This window comes from Schistocerca piceifrons, chromosome 7 (assembly GCF_021461385.2).
Source record: "Schistocerca piceifrons isolate TAMUIC-IGC-003096 chromosome 7, iqSchPice1.1, whole genome shotgun sequence".
Taxonomy (NCBI): domain Eukaryota; kingdom Metazoa; phylum Arthropoda; class Insecta; order Orthoptera; family Acrididae; genus Schistocerca; species Schistocerca piceifrons.
Genome location: NC_060144.1, coordinates 352,858,716 through 352,880,006, shown reverse-complemented (window position 1 = coordinate 352,880,006; position 21,291 = coordinate 352,858,716). Strand labels below are relative to the sequence as shown.

The 21,291-nt window shown below is 45.5% G+C and overlaps 1 protein-coding gene across 1 annotated transcript; it reads left to right on the top strand.

Moving 5' to 3' along the window:
• Window positions 1-559: 559 nt before the first annotated feature.
• LOC124805702 (glutathione S-transferase D7-like) lies at window positions 560-20,170 on the top strand. Its single transcript, XM_047266272.1, has 4 exons — window positions 560-713; window positions 17,071-17,207; window positions 17,947-17,956; window positions 19,994-20,170. The coding sequence occupies exons 2-4, from the start codon at window positions 17,086-17,088 to the stop codon at window positions 20,168-20,170; spliced, it is 309 nt and encodes a 102-aa protein (XP_047122228.1). The 5' UTR covers window positions 560-713; window positions 17,071-17,085.
• The last annotated feature ends 1,121 nt before the right edge of the window (window positions 20,171-21,291 follow it).

Sequence of the window (21,291 nt, the reverse complement as noted above, 5' to 3'; positions counted from 1 at the left end):
GTCATAGGAGCAACGACGTATATGACACAATCTGCTACTAAAAAATCATCCATGAAATACTTGAAAATGGCCTAAGGCCGAAATTGTACAATCGTACAGGAAATAAAGAGAATGACAGATGAAGGCTTTAAGAAATCTTTCAAAAAATTCATCGCAACTGCGAACAATATCGCATTGAAAATTATAGGTCCATAAATGGTTGAGAACCACTGTTCCAAGTGAATAAAAAAAGTAAGCCAACGCCTTAAATTACTTTCATGTAGTACGAGTATTTGTACTGAATCACTGTACAAGACTCATCGTTGTTTGTTTCGCCTTATCGCCTCAGCGTGAGAGTGCTTACTCGTTGGAGATCTCACGAGGTCACGGCCAGTATGTAAGCAGAGATAGCAGCACCAGTCGGCGGGCCGGCCGCGGTGGTCTAGCGGTTCTAGGCGCTCAGTCCGGAGCCGCGCGACCGCTACGGTCGCAGGTTCGAATCCTGCCTCGGGCATAGATGTGTGTGATGTCCTTAGGTTAGTTAGGTTTAAGTAGTTCTAAGTTCTAGGGGACTAATGACCACAGATGTTAAGTCCCATAGTGCTCAGAGCCATTTGAACCATTTTGAACCAGTCGGCGGTCTGCGGAATTAAATGTAGGCGGCTACTGTGAGTGGCTGTGTGCCGCACCATCACCGCGGCGCTGGCCTCCACCCGATCGACAGCAGTTTGGACGTAAGTGTCCGACATAGCTTCTGTAGCAGCCTTTTAATGTTTGTTATTGTAAATGCCACTAAATGCAATTGCATCGCTTTTGATTAATCGCCTCAGCTGGTACGGTGACTCATATTGAGTGGTATAAACAGAAGCTATAGTCTTCACGTCTCGCACGCTGGTATAATGGGTATTTTTTGAGACAACTAAATATCTCGAAATCACACATCGTACAAAAAAAGTTCTAACCCAGAAGTTCATATTAGTAAAGGAGACATTCATCTAAGCTGCAACTGGCCGCCTCCTAACCATCCCTCTTGCGTGGGTGGGAACAACTTTGTATTTTCAGTTGGACCGCCCCCCCCCCCTCCCCTGGCTCGGGCATGTATTTATTCCAGTCTTCTGACAACCCATAACCTCCTTCCCCCTCTCTGTCCACCTCCTCCACCCCCACTCTCTGGCCATCTCCTCTTGCCCCTCTGTACTTCTCCCCTCTCGCCCTCTGTCCATCTCTCCCTCCTCCTCTTTCTGTGAACATGCTCCTCCCCCTCTACCCTCCTGCTCCTTCCCCCTCTGTCTGTCTCCTACTTACCCCTCTAATTCCATGTCCTCCTCCCCTCTCTTACTAAAGTCTTCTCCTCCACCCTCTCTCTGTCCATCTTCTCTCCACTATTTGCCCACCTCCCTTTCCTTTCTGGGTCATCTCCTCCTCTACCCTCTCTCTGTCCATTTCCTCTTCCTCCTCTGTTTATTTATCTTCTCTTCATCTATCTCCTATCTCTTCCCCCCTCCATCTCTCTTCCTCTTTCTTTCCCCTATCCATCACTTACTCTCCCCTCTCTCTGCCCATTTTAATCTCCAACTATCTTCTCCTCCTCCTACCTGTGCCTATCTGCTCCTTGTTTCTCGCTATCTGTCCGTCTCTTCGTCCTCCATTCTCTCTCCTCGTTATCATACTCACCCCAATAGGAAGCTGGTGTTTCTTACCCCCACAGATTATGATTAATATGTGTACCAAATTTGATTTAAATCGTTCGAGGGGCTTAGGATGGGCTTTTTACCTGTGGCTTTGACCGCATGCTCACTTATCAAATATGTTTCATGCATATTCAACATATTTCACTTGTATTTGCACACGTATTTCACCTCTGTATCTAGCGAATTTCGCCCTGCAGTTTCATTTCCACACAGCTCAATGCCTATGACGTCTTATCTCTTGCTATATGTGCTGCACAATGATGTAATTCTGCAGGTACATCCAGTGATATTCACTGATCAGCTAGAACATTTTGACCGCCTGCGTAATAGCCAATATGTGCACCTTTGGCACGGACAACAGAGGCGACGCATCGTGGCGCGGAAGCAGTGAGGCCTTCGTAGGTCGCTGGATGGATTTGGTTCTACATCTGCACACACAAGTCACCTAATTCCCATAAATTCTGGGGAGGGGACTGATGAGCTCTGAAGCCACATCCAATCACATCTCAGATGTGTTCGATCGGGTTCAGATCTGGCGAGCTGAGTGGCCAGTACATCAGCTGAAACACGCCCCTGTGTTCCTCAAACCACTCCATCACGCTCCTGACCTTGTGACATGGCGCATTATCTTGATGAAAAATACCATAGCTATCGGGAAACATGATCGACATGAAGCGGTGTAAGTGATCTGCAACCAGTGGACGATACGTTTTGGTACCTTGGACGAGCTCTACTGAAGCCATTGATGCCCACTTGAAAGTTCCCCAGAGCATAATGGAGCCACTGTGTTTGAAGGGTATCAGGATTCATCAGACCTTGCAACACTCTATCACTGCACCAACGTCCAGTGCCGATGGTCACGTTCCCACTGCAGTCGCAGCTGCCGACGTCGTGATGTTAACACTGGTACGTGCACGGGTCGTCAATTGCGGAGGCAGACCGTTAGGGGTGTTTGGTGTACTGTGTGTTACCGGCCGGAGCGGCCGAGCGGTTGTAAGCGCTTCAGTCTAGAACCGCGCGACCGCTACGGTGGCAGGTTCGAATCCTGCCTCGGGCATGAATATGTGTGATGTCCTTAGGTTAGTTAGGTTTAATTAGTTTGAGTTCTAGGCGATTTATGACGTCAGAAGTTAAGTCGCTTAGTGCTCAGAGCTATTTGAACGATTTATTTGTACACTGTCTAGCATTAACGTCTGATGTTAGTTCCTTCACAGTTCGCTACGTATCCTGATTGCTCAGCCTATGACATCGGACCTCTAATGAGACGTGACCGCCCAACCCCACGATGTCTGGACGTGGTTTCACTCTGGTTTCGTCACGTTTTGAAGACACTCACCACAGCAAGCCTCAAACACCCCACAAGTCGTGCAGTTTCCGAAATGCTCGTGCTGAGCCTCTGGGCCATCACTGTTTGCCCTCGGTCAAAGTCAGATTGATCGCGCGCCTTCCCCACATACACACGGACAGCACTCTTATTAATACTACGTGCACCGTGTGTGTGTCTGACTAGCAGTCATTCCTCGCCAGGTGACGTTGCTATCGCCTGGACGGTTTATGTCGACAGTAGGTCGGTGGCCATAATGTTCTGGGTGATCAGTGTATGTGTCTACTGTCTACGAAATGTGTTGTGAATCGAGTTAGTAGTAAAGAAGTAGTAAATTAAAACGTCATTCATGATGCCGGAGTTTCTCACGCACCTCAGTGTTTATGGCGTTATATCTCCTAAACTATGTGTCGTACGCTGATATATTTTTTGTGGGTACATTCAGCGGCGTATGTGGATGCTGTCCGAAAAATGTGTCACGAATACAGTCAATAGCGAAGAATTAACAAATTAAAACGTCATGGGTCATATGGCAGTTTTACTGCATGAAGAGCAGAAAAGTAGTAAGCGAAAACTTTTTTCCTTCGATCAAGTTTTGGCGGTCGTCAGCGAGAAAAAGTTTCGTAGTGGTTTGAAATGATGTGTAAAGTTTCTTGCAAGTCTCGACGTGCTCCTCATTGTCAAATACTGGGTGACCTAAGAATGGGTATTCTCGCATCGTAGGCTACACTGTTTTTTCATTCCCAACTCCACCTTTCTGCTAGGTGGGTGGTTCTTATTACCGCAGTGATTCTATTCAGACAGTAAGTGATATATGTAGCAAGTTTTGTTGATATCGGCCCTGTGGTTTAGGAGGATATGAGGAAGATAAATACATACATACGTATATACACTGATGAGGCAGAACATTATGACAAGCTACCTGATAGCCGCTATGTCCACCTTTGGCACTCATAACAGAGGCGACAGTCGCGGCGTGCAAGCAATGATGCGTTGGTAGATGGCTGGAGGGAGTTGGCACCACATTTGCACAAACAAGTCACCTAATTCCTGTAAATTCCGGGGACGGTGGCGATAGTAGGTCGTTGGTTATAATATTCTGTCTGGTCAGTGTACATACATACATACATACATACATGCATATACATCATTTTTATGATTTGTATGGATTCAGAGTCTGCGTTTGCTCAAAACATTGCTTTCATTTCGCGGTAGATGTTGCTGCAATCGCCAAATATCACTGGCCTGATTTTTGCAATTAAGAGGTGATACATTTTACTCTACATTTCATTTACGATGAAATTAAAGGACCCCGAAAGCATTCAGAAGATTTGGGGACTGACCACCATCAACAAGTAGCTTGTTGTTGTTGTGATCTTGAGTCCAGAGACTGGTTTGATGCAGCTCTCCGTGCTACTCTATCCTGTGCAAGGTTCTTCATCTCCCAGTACCTACTGCAACCTACATCCTTCTCAATCTGTTTAGTATATTCATCTCTTGGTCTCCCCCTACGATTTTTACCCTCCACGTTGCCCTCCAATACTAAATTGGCGATTCCTTGATGCCTCAGAATATGCCCTACCAACCGATCCCTTCTTCTAGTCAAGTTGTGCCACAAATTTCTCTTCTCTCCAATTCTATTCAATACCTCCCCATTAGTTATGTGATCTACCCATCTAACCTTCAGCACTCTTCTGTAGCACCACATTTCGAAAGCTTCTATTCTCTTCTTGTCTAAACTATTTATCGTCCACGTTTCACATCCATACATGGCTACACTCCATACAAATACTTTCAGAAACGACTTCCTGACACTTAACTCTATACTCGATGTTAACGAATATCTCTTCTTCAGAAACGCCTTCTTTGCCATTGCCAGTCTATATTTTATATACTCTCTACTTCTACCACCATCAGTTATTTTTCTCCTCAAATAGCAAAACTCCTTTACTACTTCAAGCGTCTCATTTCCTAATCTAATTCCCTCAGCATCACCCGACTAAATTCGACTACATTCCATTATCCTCGTTTTGCTTTTGTTGATGTTCATCTTATATCCTCCTTTCAAGACACTGTCCATTCCGTTCAACTGCTATTCCAAGTCCTCTGCTGTCTCTGACAGAATTACAATGTCATCGGCGAACCTCAAAGTTTTTATTTCTTCTCCATGGATTTTAATTCCTACTCCAAATTTTTCTTTTTTTTACTTTATTGCTTGCTCAATATACAGATTGAATAACATCGCGAATAGGCTACAACCCTGTCTCACTCCCTTCCCAACCACTGCTTCCCTTTCATGCCCCTCGACTCTTATAACTACCATCTTGTTTCTGTACAAATTGTAAATAGCCTTTCGCTCGCTGTATTTTACCCCTGCCACTTTCAGAATTTGAAACAGAGTATTCCAGTCAACAATGTCAAAAGCTTTCTCTAAGTCTACAAATGCTAGAAACGTAGGTTTGCCTTTCCTTAATCTATTTTCTAAGTTAAGTCGTAGGATCAGTATTGCCTCAGGTGTTCCAACATTTCTACGGAATCGAAACTGATCTTCCCCGAGGTCAGCTTCTACCAGTTTTTCCATTCGTCTGTAAAGAATTCGTGTTAGTATTTTGAAGCCGTGGCTTATTAAACTGATAGTTCGGTAATTTTCACATCTGTCAACACCTGCTTTCTTTGGGATTGGAATTATTATATTCTTCTTGAAGTCTGAGGGTATTTCGCCTGTCTCATACATCTTCCTCACTAGATGGTTGAGTTTTGTTAGGCCTGGCTCTTCCAAGGCTGTCATTAGTCATAATGGAATGTTGTCTGCTCCTGTGGCCTTGTTTCGACTTAGGTCTTTCAGTGTTCTGTCAAACTCTTCACGCAGTAGCTTATTTGCCACAAATATCTATGCCTACTCGTATTATATGTGCTGTACAATCAAATGTTCAACACTCAAGTAACGTTTGAACATAGTGGTTTACATTTACGTCGTAAATGAAATGTACAATCAAATGCGCCAGTTCTTAATAGCAGAAACAGGCACATATGATATTTCACTATTACAGCGCCATCTACCACGAATGGGACACAATCGTTTGAGGACTCCGTACACATTTTTTGGCGTACAATCTGAGTATCAAAATGGTTCAAATGGCTCTGAGCACTATGGGACTTAACTTCTGAGGTCATCAGTCCCCTAGAAATTAGAACTACTTAAACCTAACTAATCTAAGGACATCATACACATCCATACCCGAGGCAGGATTCGAACCTGCGACCGTTGCGGTCGCGCGGTTCCAGACTGAAGCGCCTTGAACCGCTCGGTCACACTGGCCGGCAATCTGAATATCCTTAAAATCCATTTGAAAGTACAAAGTTGACCACACCTACGCAGCAGGGTGGTTAGAAGGTGGCCAGTTGTTGCACGGACAGAGACACCCTTTACTAGCATCAACTTTTCACCTACAACGTTTTTTATCGTACGATGTGTCGTTTCCGAGGTATTTAGTTGTCTCAAGTTAAAACAAACACTCGTATAACGTTTCTCCAAACTTCCTGTACGGCAAATCTTATTTCAAATTTGTGTATTTCACTCCAATAGGTTTGGCTGTCAAATTTTATTTTGCTTCCGAGAATTCCTTCTATAAATTCTACGTCCCAGCGTCTTATACACCATCAGCATGTGCTGCTTGCTACTTCTCATCATCATTGTATTGAAAGTTAGTGAGTGTTGTGTAATATTGTGAAGTTTTTTAAATTTTCAGAAGTTTAGGAGGGCCGCGGATATTTTTATTTGTTCATACGTTCCCACCAAGTCGTTATTTTCCTACTATTTTGTTGCAGCCCCCAAACATTTCATGTAATGCTGGCCTTCTCAGAGCAGCACTCAGCCATCTGTGTAATATATTCCAGGCTCTGCCTTTCCCTACAACATTCGTCTTCTAGAGTTCTCTCTAATATCGTTGAAGCTATTCTGTTATCTGAAAAAAGAATTCCTATCACCCTATACATACCTTTTGTTGTGACTTGGCAAGACAGCCAAGGCACAATGAGAGGAAGCCGAAAGGCACGCGCTTAAACTCACGCAGGCTGGCGTGAGGTCTGAAACAGGATACGTAATGAATGCTATAAAGAAAATACGTAGCTGCTGGAATACTTAACTTTAATCCATAATTGGTGTACATCGCTCTTGTACAGATATAATCTCCATTTCAGTATACACTGGTAATGGCGCCTTGCTAGGTCGTAGCAAATGACGTAGCTGAAGGATATGCTAACTATCGTCTCGGCAAATGAGAGCGTATTTGTCAGTGAACCATTCCTGTCTAAGTCGGCTGTCCAACTGGGGCGAGTGCCAGGACGTCTCTCTAGACCTGCCGTGTGGTGGCGTTCGGTCTGCTATCACTGACAGTGGCGACACGCGGGTCCGACGTATACTAATGGACGGCGACCGATTTAAAGACTACCACCTAGCAAGTGTGGTGTCTGGCGGTGACACCACATTCCTCCCCCGCAAATCGGCGAACGGTTGTGTTATAAGGCTTCCGCCCGCCGTGGGGAGGACCCCATGTCGACGTATGCGACGAGGTGGGGAGCCTAACAACAGGCGAGGCTGTGCCACCCGCACCCGGCCATTCGGTCCGAGGGGAGCTAGGAAACGCCTGAAAACCTAGTCCAGGGTGCACGCCAACATGCGGTGTATGCGCCCGTAAAGAGACAGGAGGGGCCGAAGGGTCGACCTCCATCGGGGCGGGGCAGCCGACGGGCGAAGACGATAGCTGGTCCGGAGCGGGCAAGAGTTCCATGTCGGAGGACAGCTGGTCACGGGAAGCGATCGGCGGCGCGTGACCCAGGGAGGCGCTTGGCGGCTGCAGCGAAGCGTCCATTGCGGGCATCGCCGGCGGGAGAACAGGCGGCGGCGGCGGCGCGTCGCCATGGGGCAAAATGGAAGGCAGCGTCGGTAACACCTGGGGATGAGGCGAGCCAGTAGATGGGTCCCCAGGGCGCTGACCGGACGGCACCGTCGCTGAAAGCAGACGGGGAGCGGCAGGACCCGTGCGACGACAGAGGCGCAGCTGATTGAGATGCCGACGCACCTCACCAGAGGCCCCCAAAACCAGATACATAGCGCGGCCGAGGCAGCGAAGAATGCGCCCTGCGAGCCAACGCCGTGAACCTCGATAGTTGCGATAGAATACAACGGCGCGTGGAGCAAAAGCACGTGGCTGCCGCTGCACAGGAACCTGATACGGCGGATGCAGCAAAGACATCAAGGTTCGATGAGGACGACCGTGGAGCAACTCAGCCGGCGAGCGACCATCTCGGGGCTGAGAGCGATACGAAGACAAAAAGAGCAATAACGCGTCCTCCCGAGAATGCGACTCTTTCAACTTCAACATCTGTGACTTGAAAGTCCGGACCAATCGTTCAGCGGCATCGTTTGACTGAGGCGAAAACGACGCGGATGTCAGATGTTGAATACCATTGGCCTTGCATAATGACTGAAATTCTGCGGACATGAATTGTGGGCCATTGTCGGAAACAATAGTCTGTGGAAGACCTTCTATGCAAAAGATAGCAGATAACGCTTGGATGGTGGCAGATGACGTCGTGGAAGACATCCTGACAACAAAAGAAAATTACTGAATGAATCGACCACAACCAACCATCGAGCATTCCAGAATGGACCAGCAAAATCAATGTGTAAGCGTTGCCAAGGGGAAGTGGCTTTCGGCCATGCAAAGAATTTCCGCGGCGGTGCGGATTGTTGTTCGGCACACGCCATGCAAGAAGAGCACATATTCGTAATCGCAGCATCGATTCCGAACCAAGTACAGTGCTGACGAGCAAGTTGTTTCGTTCGCACTATACCCCAATGTCCTTGGTGGAGAAGCCGTAAGGCAGAGGACTGTAACGAACGTGGGACCACGACCCGGGACTGATCATTATCAGAACGCAGCAGCAAAACACCACGTCGAACAAAAAGTCTCTCCTTGTGAGCAAAAAATCGGCGAACCAACGGATCCTCGAACCGTGACTTTGACAAGGGCCATTGCGTAGCAAAAAAACGCAAAACTGTAGCAAGGACAGGGTCAGCAGCTGTGGCTGTAGCTACACGACGAAAATCAATCGGAAACGATTCGACCACATCATCGGTTTCCGAATCAATGAACATGCAAGCAAGTTCGGAAGAATCGAATGCTCTATCCTCAGCAACAGGCAAACGGAACAACGCATCGGCGTTTCCGTGCTTAGCAGTGGACCGATACAAGATATCGTAGCGGTACCGCGAGAGGAAAATAGACCAGCGAATGAATTTCTGCGCTGTACGTGGAGGTACAGGCTTGTTCGGATGAAAAAGCGACGTCGAAGGTTTGTGGTCTGTGATGACGGTAAAGTGACGACCATAGAAGAAATCATGAAACTTTGTAACACCAAATACGAGAGCCAAAGCTTCTTTCTCGATCTGGGAATAATTTCTTTTCGCAGACGAGAGCAATTTGGACGCAAAGGCAATAGGGCGATCATGCGATCCATCTTTGTGCGCAAGCACAGCACCGATCCCGAAATCCGATGCATCTACCTTCAACAAAAGGGGTTTCTGGGGATCGAATGGCGTAAGGCAAGTATTTGAAAGCAACGCCGATTTCAACTGGCGAAAGGCGCGTTCGCATTCCGTCGTCCAGACGAACGGAACACCTTTACGGCGTAAGCGATGAAGCGGAGCTGAAATGGAAGAGGCATGTGGAACAAATTTATTATAATAATTAAGGTTTCCCAGCACACTCTGTAGCTGCTTCAAATTCTGCGGCGAAGGCAAGTCTTGTATGGCACGGAGGTGCTCTGGACTGGGATGTATGCCTTGGGCATTGATTACATGTCCCAGATAAGGTAAGTTACGAGCAAAAAACACATTTGTCCTTCCGCAAGCGAAGACCATTTTGGCGCAAGACCTGAAATAATGTTCTGAGATTGGCTAAGTGTTCTTCTTCCGTCTTTCCGGAGACCACAATATCGTCCAGATAGTTTGCTGCAGCAGGGACCGACGCACAAACAGTTTGCAGATATTGCTGAAACAATGCAGGGGCGGAGGCACACCCGAATGGCAGTCTTTTGAATCGATACAAACCAAGATGCGTGTTGACCACCAAAACGCGCTGGGATTCTTCGTCTACCGGTATTTGCAAGTACGCATCTGCTAGGACCAATTTCGAAAAATATTTACCCGGGCACAGTTTGTCAAAAAGATCTTCTGGGCGGGGTAAAGGAAAAGTTGCAATCACTAGTTGTGGATTCACTGTTGCCTTGAAGTCCACACAAAGTCTAAATTTTCCGGAAGGTTTTGGCAAAATTACTAAGGGCGAGGCCCAGAGAGAAGCCTGCACATGTTCAATCACACCTTGTTATTCTAAATCGTGTAATGTTCTTGCGACCTCATCACGCAATGCGTGGGGAACATTGCGCGCTCAGAAAAATTTCGGTTGCGCGTTGACTTTCAGTTCCAAATGTGCTTCATAGTTCTTAGCGCAATCTAGGCCCGGGGCAAAAACGTCTGCAAAATCTTCACATAGACAAGAAACACTGGCTGAAGGCACAGTCTGGTTCACTGATAGGACCTAATGGACTACAGACAAGTTAAACAACTGAAATAAATCTAAACCAAACAAGTTCACTGCAGAAGAAGAACGAAGGACGTAAAAAGACACAAGTTTTGTCTGTCCCTTGTATGTTGCAAGAAGGCTGCACTGTCCTAACACAGGAATATTCTGGATATTCTGTCCGGAATAACTATTTAACTTAACATTTGCGGCACGCAACGGAGGTGTGCCCAGTTGTTTGTACGTGTTGTGATTGATCAGAGAAACTGCAGCTCCGGTATCGAGCTGGAGTGGTATCACAGTGCCATGAATGTCCAAGTCTACAAAAAGTTAATTGTCCTGCTGATGACAAGAGCGACTGTCTCGTACAACGTGAACAGACACTGGTACAGAAGCACTTGCTACTTGATGTGATTTCCGTCGACGTCGACGCACACTATTTGTGGGACGAACACAGGCACTGTTAGAAATAGTGGCACTGGGCGGAGTGGAAGTAACTACATGAATTTCCATGGGCGAAGGTTCACGAGCCTGAGTATTCTTGGTTCGATTCCGATTACGGCGCGAAGCAAAGGGCCTGGAATGGTTGTGTGTGTCCGATCGGAGCTTTTTCTGGCAAACACTTTGAACATGTCCTTTTTTATTACAGAAAAAGCAAATAGCTTGGCGTGACGGGCAATTCTCACGCGAATGTCTAGTTGCACACCACGGACATGATTTTAGCACTGCATTTGCTTGCTGGCGTGGCACATTTAGCGAAGGACTTCGCGGCAGCTGTGCGGACGGGCGCGAGGGCTGTTTACCGTTCCGTGCAGCGTGTCTGGCAGGCCGGTTAATGTGACACACAGCTGGCGAAGTTTCAAATGATTCCTGAGCAAAGTCAAGTGTGTCTTGCCTATCCAATATGTCTATCACTTGTTGAAGGGAGGGATTGACTAGTTTCAAAATCTGTTCCCTGATACGAACATCAGAAACGTTGTGTGCAATTGCATCACGCACCATAGTATCTGAATAAGGGAGTCCACATTCACACTCAAAAGCACAATCCCGAGTAAGGCCTTGCAAGGTTGCAACCCACTCCCGATTAGTTTGACCGGCCGTACGTTTTGTACGAAAGAACGTATACCTTTTTGCAACTACATTGACTGATTCCTTGAAATATGCATCTAATGCAGACAAAATTTCTTCGTGGGACAGAGTTGCTACGTCGCGGCAGGGAAATAATTTCACTATCACACGGTACGTCTGCACCCCTACACACGCCAATAAGTGAGGCTGCCGCTCGTTACCTTGAATTCTGTAGGCGGCGAGATGGAATCCAAATTGGCGTGACCACTCCGTCCAGCTTTCCAGTGCCGCATCGAAATGATGAAAAGGTGGTGCAACAGCATGTTGTGGCTGCGGTAGCGGTGGAGCAGCGGCTGTCGCATCGTTTTGCATTGCACGTTGACCCTGGACGAGCTGTCCAAGGGCATCCAATGAGGCCTGCGTCTGCTGATTCTGCAAGCGGTAAAATTCGGACAGTACATCTGGAGATTGTGGCGAAGCCATGACACAAGTAAATTAGGGCAATACGAACGCTAAATCCTCTTTTGAGACTCGTCGCCAAAAATGTTGTGACTTGGCTAGACAGCCAAGTCACAATGAGAGGAAGCCGAAAGGCACGCGCTTAAACTCACGCAGGCTGGCGTGAGGTCTGAAACAGGATACGTAATGAATGCTATAAAGAAAATACGTAGCTGCTGGAATACTTAACTTTAATCCATAATTGGTGTACATCGCTCTTGTACAGATATAATCTCCATTTCAGTATACACTGGTAATGGCGCCTTGCTAGGTCGTAGCAAATGACGTAGCTGAAGGCTATGCTAACTATCGTCTCGGCAAATGAGAGCGTATTTGTCAGTGAACCATTCCTGTCTAAGTCGGCTGTACAACTGGGGCGAGTGCCAGTACGTCTCTCTAGACCTGCCGTGTGGTAGCGCTCGGTCTGCTATCACTGACAGTGACGACACGCGGGTCCGGCGTATACTAATGGACCGTGGCCGATTTAAAAGCTACTACCTAGCAAGTGTGGTGTCTGGCGGTGACAGCACACCTTTAGTGTGTTCCACATATTTCTTTGCGTGACTTATTCTGTGTAGAACATCCCACTTTTTTTATCTTATTGGTTAACTTCATTTTCAGCATCCTTGTGTAACACCAAATCTCAAACGCTACGATTCACTTCCTTTTAGGTTTTCTGATAGTTCATTATCACTTTCATACACCGATGTACTTCATCCGTAATTTCTCAGAAATTTTTTTCTCACATTAAGAATAGTTCTCTATATTTGTTGACGTCTTTTAGCATGGAATGTGACCGATGTTATATCTGTTTTACGTGAGAACTTAGTGGAAATTATTGACTGCAAAAATGGTTCAAATGGCTCTGAGCACTATGGGACTCAACTGCTGAGGTCATTAGTCCCCTAGAACTTAGAACTACTTAAACCTAACTAACCTAAGGACATCACAAACATCCATGCCCGAGGCAGGATTCGAACCTGCGACCGGAGCGGTCTTGCGGTTCCAGACTGCAGCGCCTTTAACCGCACGGCCACTTCGGCCGGCTATTGACTGCAATATCAGGCTTTTCGCAGATGTTGCAGTTGTCTATAAGGACATTGTGTCCGGCCTAAGTTGCTGTAGCATCCAGTCAGATCTAGACACCACGAGTCTTGTACAAAGACTGGCAGTTTTCCTTAATGTACAAGAATGCGTAGTTGTGCATAATGCACAGGAATGCGTAGTTGTTCACCTCACGTAACGTGATAAGTGTGATGTACTCCGACTAGAGGATTATTGAGTCTCATCTAGAGTCAGTAGTCTCATACACATGTTTGGAAGTAACTAATGTAGAAATACACAGCCTGACAAAAATGTGAAACACCCAGAAGACATGATGGGCGGTCACAATAACTTCATACATGTTCACACCGTCGGCCGGTATGTAAATGATTACAACTGCAATTCTCTGTGACAAGTAGAACGGCCACCATCAGAGTGCATTAGTGTTCGTCTTTAGTTTTGTTACCAGGCGTAGAAGCTGCAGCGGGTAGCGTCAGACGTTGCGTGGTCATTATAAGAAAGATAAATAGAGAAGCCGTGTAATCGTGTAAAAAAGCGTTATCAGCACGCTGACGTGTGAAAGGGACCGAATTGTGCTTCTCCATTTAGCCGGCAGGTCGAATAGTGCAATATCCAGGATTTGTGGGGTATTTGGATGTAACAGTGGCGCAACTTTGGACTGCACGGTAACGAAGTGTTCACGCCATGTCCTACAAAAACATACGGCTTGCAGTAGTAGCTTTTATCTCTTCGTGTTCTCTAGATGTCAGTGAGAACGAATTCTGTATCTATGACATATACCATTCACTGTTCCAATAGACAACAGATGCAGCACGTCGAACGGTACGGCTATCTAAACAGGCTTCCGAATTCGTGGTAAAGGAGCAACACTGGTCGAGAAGTTGAAACGGGTAGGTGTACGATTCGGTGCTTTTGTATGTGGAATTGCAACCCCAACAATGACCATCCCACTGCCGTGTAAGTGGGCTGTTACTTGCATGTCTGTCGATTGTGAGCAGCTTGGTAATTTACGATAATGTGACTCGAAAACTGAACTTAAAAATGTGAATCAAATAAAGTCTATAAGAATGATTCAACATCGAGCACATTTAAGAACAAGGCAGAGAAGGAAACTTACAATTCTGTTATCTTAGGGGCTCACTTTATGTTACTTCATCGATACTTTTATTTAAATCTTCTTGTACTAGCCCACAAATCTCCCATGGCATGGCAGGTTTCCGGGTAAATTTATATCGGATCGATTGAGGGATACCAACTTTATACAGCAGTTCAAATGGCTCTGAGCACTATGGGAGTTAACTTCTGAGGTCATCAGTCCCCTAGAACGTACAACTACTTAAACTTAACTAACCTAAGGATATGACACACACCCCTGCCCGAGGCACTATTCGAACCTGCGACGGTAGCGGTCGCGCGGTTCCAGACTGTAGCGCCTAAAACCGCTCGGCCAACCCGGCCGGCTATACAGCAGTATTTCATCCGACATATGTGGCTACATGTGATAGAATCCCAGATCTACTGTGTCAGCTCTTCTTCTCGAAATCTGTAGGTGAGATTTTTTTTTATATAGGAGGATATAGGCAAACCATTAAGAACGAATTCTGTAGCGAACCTCACACTTCGCGGAATCAACTGGAAACTAGAGGAAAAGTATGAGATCTACCTTTGACTAATACTTTAGGTTAAGCGTCGAGCCCCCATTTGACAGTTTCTGAAATCCAAGACTGTCATGGATATACTTATCTTGCGTCGCGAATTTTTCCAGGATTGCAGGTCCAAAGCTTCATTTGGTGTTTGAAGTAATGTAGAAGATTGGACAAAACATTGCGTAATGTATTCCATTATCATTCCTAGCAAAATAAATATTTATTGCTTAATCTGAAACAGACAGTACCAACTATCGAAACTCAGCTAAAAATACGCTGATTCCCTGACAGGTTGAAAAATTCTGCCCCTGGCTGCGTAAATGAGGCAAAGGAGGTCGATGCCTGTCAGTGACTGTCCTTTCCTTCCGACTAGCAAAACTAATGTGTGGCAATAATGTTGGACGTTGCAAAGTTTGCTTAGGTGTGGGTTCAGCCGCCTGTCGGAAATGGTGTTCTCCCTCCGCGCACACTGGCCCCTTTTCTTCCGAATATGTGAGTGTTGTGTCACTGGTGTTTCTAGAGTGTAGATGAGTGTTATGGACGCCCTGACATGTAGTGTTATGTTTGTGTATAATGATGGGAGAGGTTGAAATCCGGCGCCAGTACTTAGCCTACTCCTACACACCTATCGAATAGCATCAGGGGCCAGCCGAACTAAATGTCCCCATCCGACAGATAGATCACCATCGACAGTGTGACATGCCCTCATTTCATGAGACCCTGCAATGAGGTTTGGTATAAACACATCAAAAAACGTTTTGCATCACCCCCGTTCCCAGAACTCTTGAAGGTAGACGTTGACTGGATATGTAATCACAGACACAATCCATTTGACTGTTCAGAGATGTCACTAAACCCGCCCAAAGATGTAAACAACCATGCATGAGCAGCGCCTATTAGATGGAGGGGGTCCGACAGCCGATCAGTTGGAGTCATTCCAACACGGCTCGTGTTGTCCGTAGTTCAACCAGGCCTAGACGGTCAATACCGTGGTTCGACCGCGTCCGCGTTGTTACTTTGTGCCAGGAAGGGCTCTCAATAAGGGAAGTGTCTAGGCGTCTCGGAGTGAACCAATGGGATGTTGTTGGACATGGAGGAGATACAGACAGACAGGAATGGTCGACGAAATGCCTCGCTCAGGCCGCCCAAGGGCTACTACTGCAGTGGATGACCGCTACCTACGTATTATGGCTCGGAAGAACAGTAACATCAACGCCACCATGTCGAATAATGCTTTTGTGCAGCCACAGGACGTCGTGTTACGACTCAAACTGTGCCCAATAGGCTGCATGATGCACAACTTCACTCCCGACGTCCATGGCGAGGTCCATCTTTGTAACTACGACACCATGCAGCGCGGTACAGATGGGCCCAACAACATGGCGGATGGTCCGCTAAGAATTGGCATCACGTTCTCTTCACTGATGAGTATAGCATACGCCTTCAACCAGACGATCGTCGTAAATGTGTTTGGAGGCAACCTGGTCAGGCTGAACGCCTTAGTCACACTGTCCAGCGAGTGTAGCAAGGTGGAGGTTCCCTGCCGTTTCAGTGTGGCATTATGTGGGGCCGACGTACGTCGCTGGTGCTCATCTAGGGCGTTGTAACGGCTGTACGATACGTGAATGCCATCCACCTCAGAAGATCTCGCTGTATAGTGGTATAACATGCAATGTGTGGTTTTCATGAGCAATAAAAATAGCGGAAATGATTTTTATGTTGATCTCTATTCCAATTTTCTGTACAGGTTCCGGAACTCTCGGAACCGAGATGATAGAAAACTTTTTTTTGATGTGTGTATAAACCACGACATTGGCACGGACATTGGTGACCACCCACTACAATAAAAAATCGCTGAGTGAACAGATCAGCTCGAAATCCCAGAGGACTTAAATGTTTTACTTTCGACAATGGAAGGGAGATAGCGAATGGAGTGTTGTTAAGCTGCATAAAAAGGATGATTTATTTTCTTTTTCTTAAGTGCCGCTGCGAAAATCCACGGGTCTCACAAATTTCACAGTTTTTCTTATTAATTCGACAAGTATTAAATATATATACATGGTAACTTAAAATATGCCACTTTGCGGGTTACCCTCTTCCCGGACATAGGCGAAAGAATAGATTCAGAAAGAAATGATGAAAGATTGCGATGTAACGCGATTGCTGAATTATCTGTGCTGTTGACTAAACTCGTAACTGTTTCTCTATGCTTTCAGACGGCCCTCTGAACCATGTCCGTCGTTCTGTACCACTGGCCTATTAGCCCACCATCGAGAACAGTTTTAGCTGTTTCTAAGGCCATTTGGATTGACGTCACGGTGAAACACGTCGAGCTGTATAAGAAAGAACAGTTGTCGGAGGAATAGCGTAAGGTGAGACGCAAGTACTGATTTCAATAATCTTAATTTCTTACAGTATTCAGAAATCCCTTACATCAGACATATGCTAAAAGGCTCATTTCTTGTTTTATAGATCATGATACGCAAAACCGGTGTGAGGCTGTCTGTGGTAGGAAGGACAGGGCCAAAGAAAGATTGAACATTACGCGTATTGTATACTTTGTCTTTATTTTAACACAACATATTAAGTTAGATTTATAAAACATATATTGGAGAGGCACCTCCAGTTGTATTGACTACTAAGAAACAGAATAATTTACAATCAATCTGTACCAGACAGATTAATAGCAAAGAGATTAAATACAATATTAAAAACTGTATCAGTGGAATAAAAGCGGTAAAAATCCTTTCGCGAAAGAAACTTTAAGATTTACAATCCTAAACAGAAGTACGCTCCGCGAAAAAGCTCCATATAAGAAAATTACTATACCACCACACAGCGGAGATGCAAAAGGCACGCTAAAGAAATAAACACACAATTGGTGTTAAGCATGGCGTCCTGATTCGTATAAATAGTCAGTGAGAACCTTCATGAAATTAATAGATCATAAATCTCCTAGTATATGGCCAGCTCGAAAGCCAACAGTGCATAATACCTACTCAGTTGGCCGAACCACTCTTGTATTAAAACATTTAAGTAAATGAACCTAGTAATTACTCAGTTGGAAAATTAGCCGGTTAACACTTCAACAGCATAGATGAGGTAGAAATAAAATAAAAATTAAAAGGAGAGCTGCAGTAGGCACGCAGTGATTGAGAGACAAATAAATACATCGATTTGCTATACAACGCCGTCTTGGCAAGATGTAGTGGGATCGTAAGGACCACCTGCATCCGGTTGGTCGTTCGGTCGGGCGCGGACTAGGATCCGGTTTCGGACGCTGCGCCTGCTCTACCAACTTGGTAGATTTAACCTAAGTCCCACCGAAACAAACACAAATGGTAACCTAATTAACTGAGAAATACAAAATCTAGTACAGAAATTGGGTCAGGCCTCTACTATAGACCGAACCCGCCGCACGACAGTCAAAATTAAATAAAAATGAATAAATAAATAAAATAAAAGTTGATAATTTTTCAGTGAGTTAACGGAGTCAAATCAACGAAACCTCTGAGGCGGCCAAAATCTAAATACAGTTACCAAGCAGGAAGTTCGACTGCCACCCGCAAATTGTACCAAACTGGCCCTACGTGGGCGAGGGGTAAACAAGTAACCACCACGCGGAGCGGACCACTAAGCCACATGCTACCGCATTCGTTTGGCTTACGCACCACTGACTAAAAGCAGACAGAACACAACATTTTGAATGACATTACAGCCGCGTATAATACAGTAGTAGTAACAGGCGCAAAATAAAGTTCTCACTGAGAGAGACTTGATAAATAATATTAAGAGGCCCCACCCTTACAAACAATTAAAAAAACACAGTCAAACTTGGTAGTATAAACACCCAATAAGACAACAGATCAAGTTGTGCGCACCAGTAGCATGTGGCACATGGCATGAACCCACTCAAAATATAAATGCGCGCTGCCATAAATCCGACGCCTTACAGCAAATAACACTATTGGAGCACTAATAAAGAAACATATTCAGTAGTTTTATAGGAGTATTCACACAATTTTCCTGTCTAGAGACAGAAGCGGGATCACTAACCAGATGTTGATATGGAATCGGACGTGAACCTCGAAAAAGAACCAGAAAACTACCGAACTAGATGCTAGACTCACTCGCATCCGATAAGCCAAATCGGCAACTCACCAGACGTATCCGCACAACGGTAAAGGAAGGACAATGTGCAGCAGACACACAACTTCAACACAGCTGCGGTCCGCCGTCCGACTCCACGACCGGTCGGTCGCTGGAGCACACAACACGCCCCTGCCCTTGGTACGCACCCCACGTTTTCAAAGATATGCAGCCGGCCGCAATCGAGGTGGTAATGGTTCGCAATCCAGGAACCCGCCTGAGCGTCTCTTCCTGGTATCGTGCTACGCTCAGAATCTGTGACTGTTATCCTGTTGATCAACTGCCGTCACACTACTGGCCTCGCCGCCTGGTTCCAACTCTGCCGCCTCACCCCGAGCGAACAGTTTCAACTTCCTGGTCTCAGTCACTGCCCTAGCGCCTCCGATCTCCGCGCAAACCACGCCCCGCCTCCACTAAGACGAAAATGTTGTCCTAGCAACCGTAGCGCGACCTATCGATCACCAACGGTTCAGATCACGTGCACGAAAACGTAATATGATGTACACGGTGTTCAGAAAAGCTTGTAAGAGCGTTGCAGGGTACGTTGTGCTGACAAAAAATTGTTAACAAAAAATTCGATGCGTTGCGTCGACTCAGAGTTAATTAGCGTTGAAGTTAGCCACTCAGGCCTTTGCGCACACAAATTCAAGCTGCCCGCCAGATGTTGTCTTACTCGGTGGGCCACATTGTGATTGTGACTGGTTGGCAAAAGCCTGTATTCTCGGATCAATCTTAACCTACTGTTGTTGCATTCGAAAAACAAAAGTACTCATGGAACATAATACATTTTTTCACTTGAGCTTGTTAGTCTACATAGTGAAACTGACTACTCTGTTTTGACACTCACTTTTTGTTCCAGATAAATCCAGAACACACGGTACCAGCAATCGACGACAACGGTTTTATTCTTCATGGGAGGTAAATCCAGTGGTGAATGTCTACGCCGTCTCATATAATTCGTTCTTAACCTCTGTAACACTGTGGCAGTAGTGTTTGAATATCGGTGGCCACGTGATCCCTACGTACCTGGTGTCTCGTTATGGAAAGGATGACTCCCTCTGTCCGAAGGATTTGAAGATGAGGGCACTGGTCGACCAGAGGCTATATTTCAACGCGACAGTACTCTTTCCTCGTATAAAGAATACGACCATAAGTGTTTTACATTAAATTTTTGCAATATTTTGATTCAAAACAAAAAATTTAACGAATAACGTATGGTTATGAGTTAAGTAATATCAGTGTGAAAATGGAAGGAACACGTCTGCGAGTTTGAATAATGGCATTACCACTCTTGGAATGTTTACACGATATTTAGAATATACTGCGCAGAAAATAACCATCATGTTTATGTCATAACGCAGCTATGGAGACCAAATCGGTACAAGTGTGCAAGCTGTTCATATGGTACAAATGGCTCTAAGCACTACGGGACTTAACATTGTGCAAGCTGTATCGTATTTCCCGGTTTGCCTATCGAAATTAGCATTACATTGTCTGATAAACTCATGTTTTTCAAAAATAGTTTTAGTACAAGAATGAGAATAGTGAACAATAAGAAGGGTTTAAGGAGGACCTCGTAACCAACTGAGATTGCTTTCTCCTGGAAAACATGCCAGCCAAAAACTGGAGCAATGCTAAAGGCGGTTACCTTTAGCTTGTATCGACTCTGTTCAAATGGTTCAAATGGCTCTGAGCACTATGGGACTTAACATCTATAGTCATCAGTCGTATCGACTCTGTCGCTGTCTGTATCCATGTAGGAACTATTGATAATGGTGACAAAGTGGGACATTCTACGTTGTTTTGTGGGAAAGGTCTTAGTCGGGGCAATTTGTTGTTGCCAGTTATGAAGGCATGTGTATCGTGCAGATGACATGTGAAAGCAGGGCGACTTCGAGACCATTGTCGTAGCATTAAGAATCTTGAAGTAATAATTAATAACGCAATCCCATGGACCGCGCACGCAACGTTAACTTTTATTCTCATATCGCTTCAGCACTTCCTATTCCTCAGTTACCGGTATTACTTTCATTGTAACGGAAAATTTGATTTTGCGGCATCAGATATTATAGTTCAATTAAAGTTCAAAAGCTGTTCAAAAACAGTTCAAAGACTACGTAACACACTTCTCATGCAGTTCTCTGGTCATTCACAGTTCACCCGTATTACTCAATTGGCTGGTCGGTTATAGTTCACAGGTCTCGCTAGTAAATTCTAGCCTCATAATTCCAAAGCACTTCGAATTCAACGATTATCACCACCAGGGATGCCATGTATGGCAAGTTGAA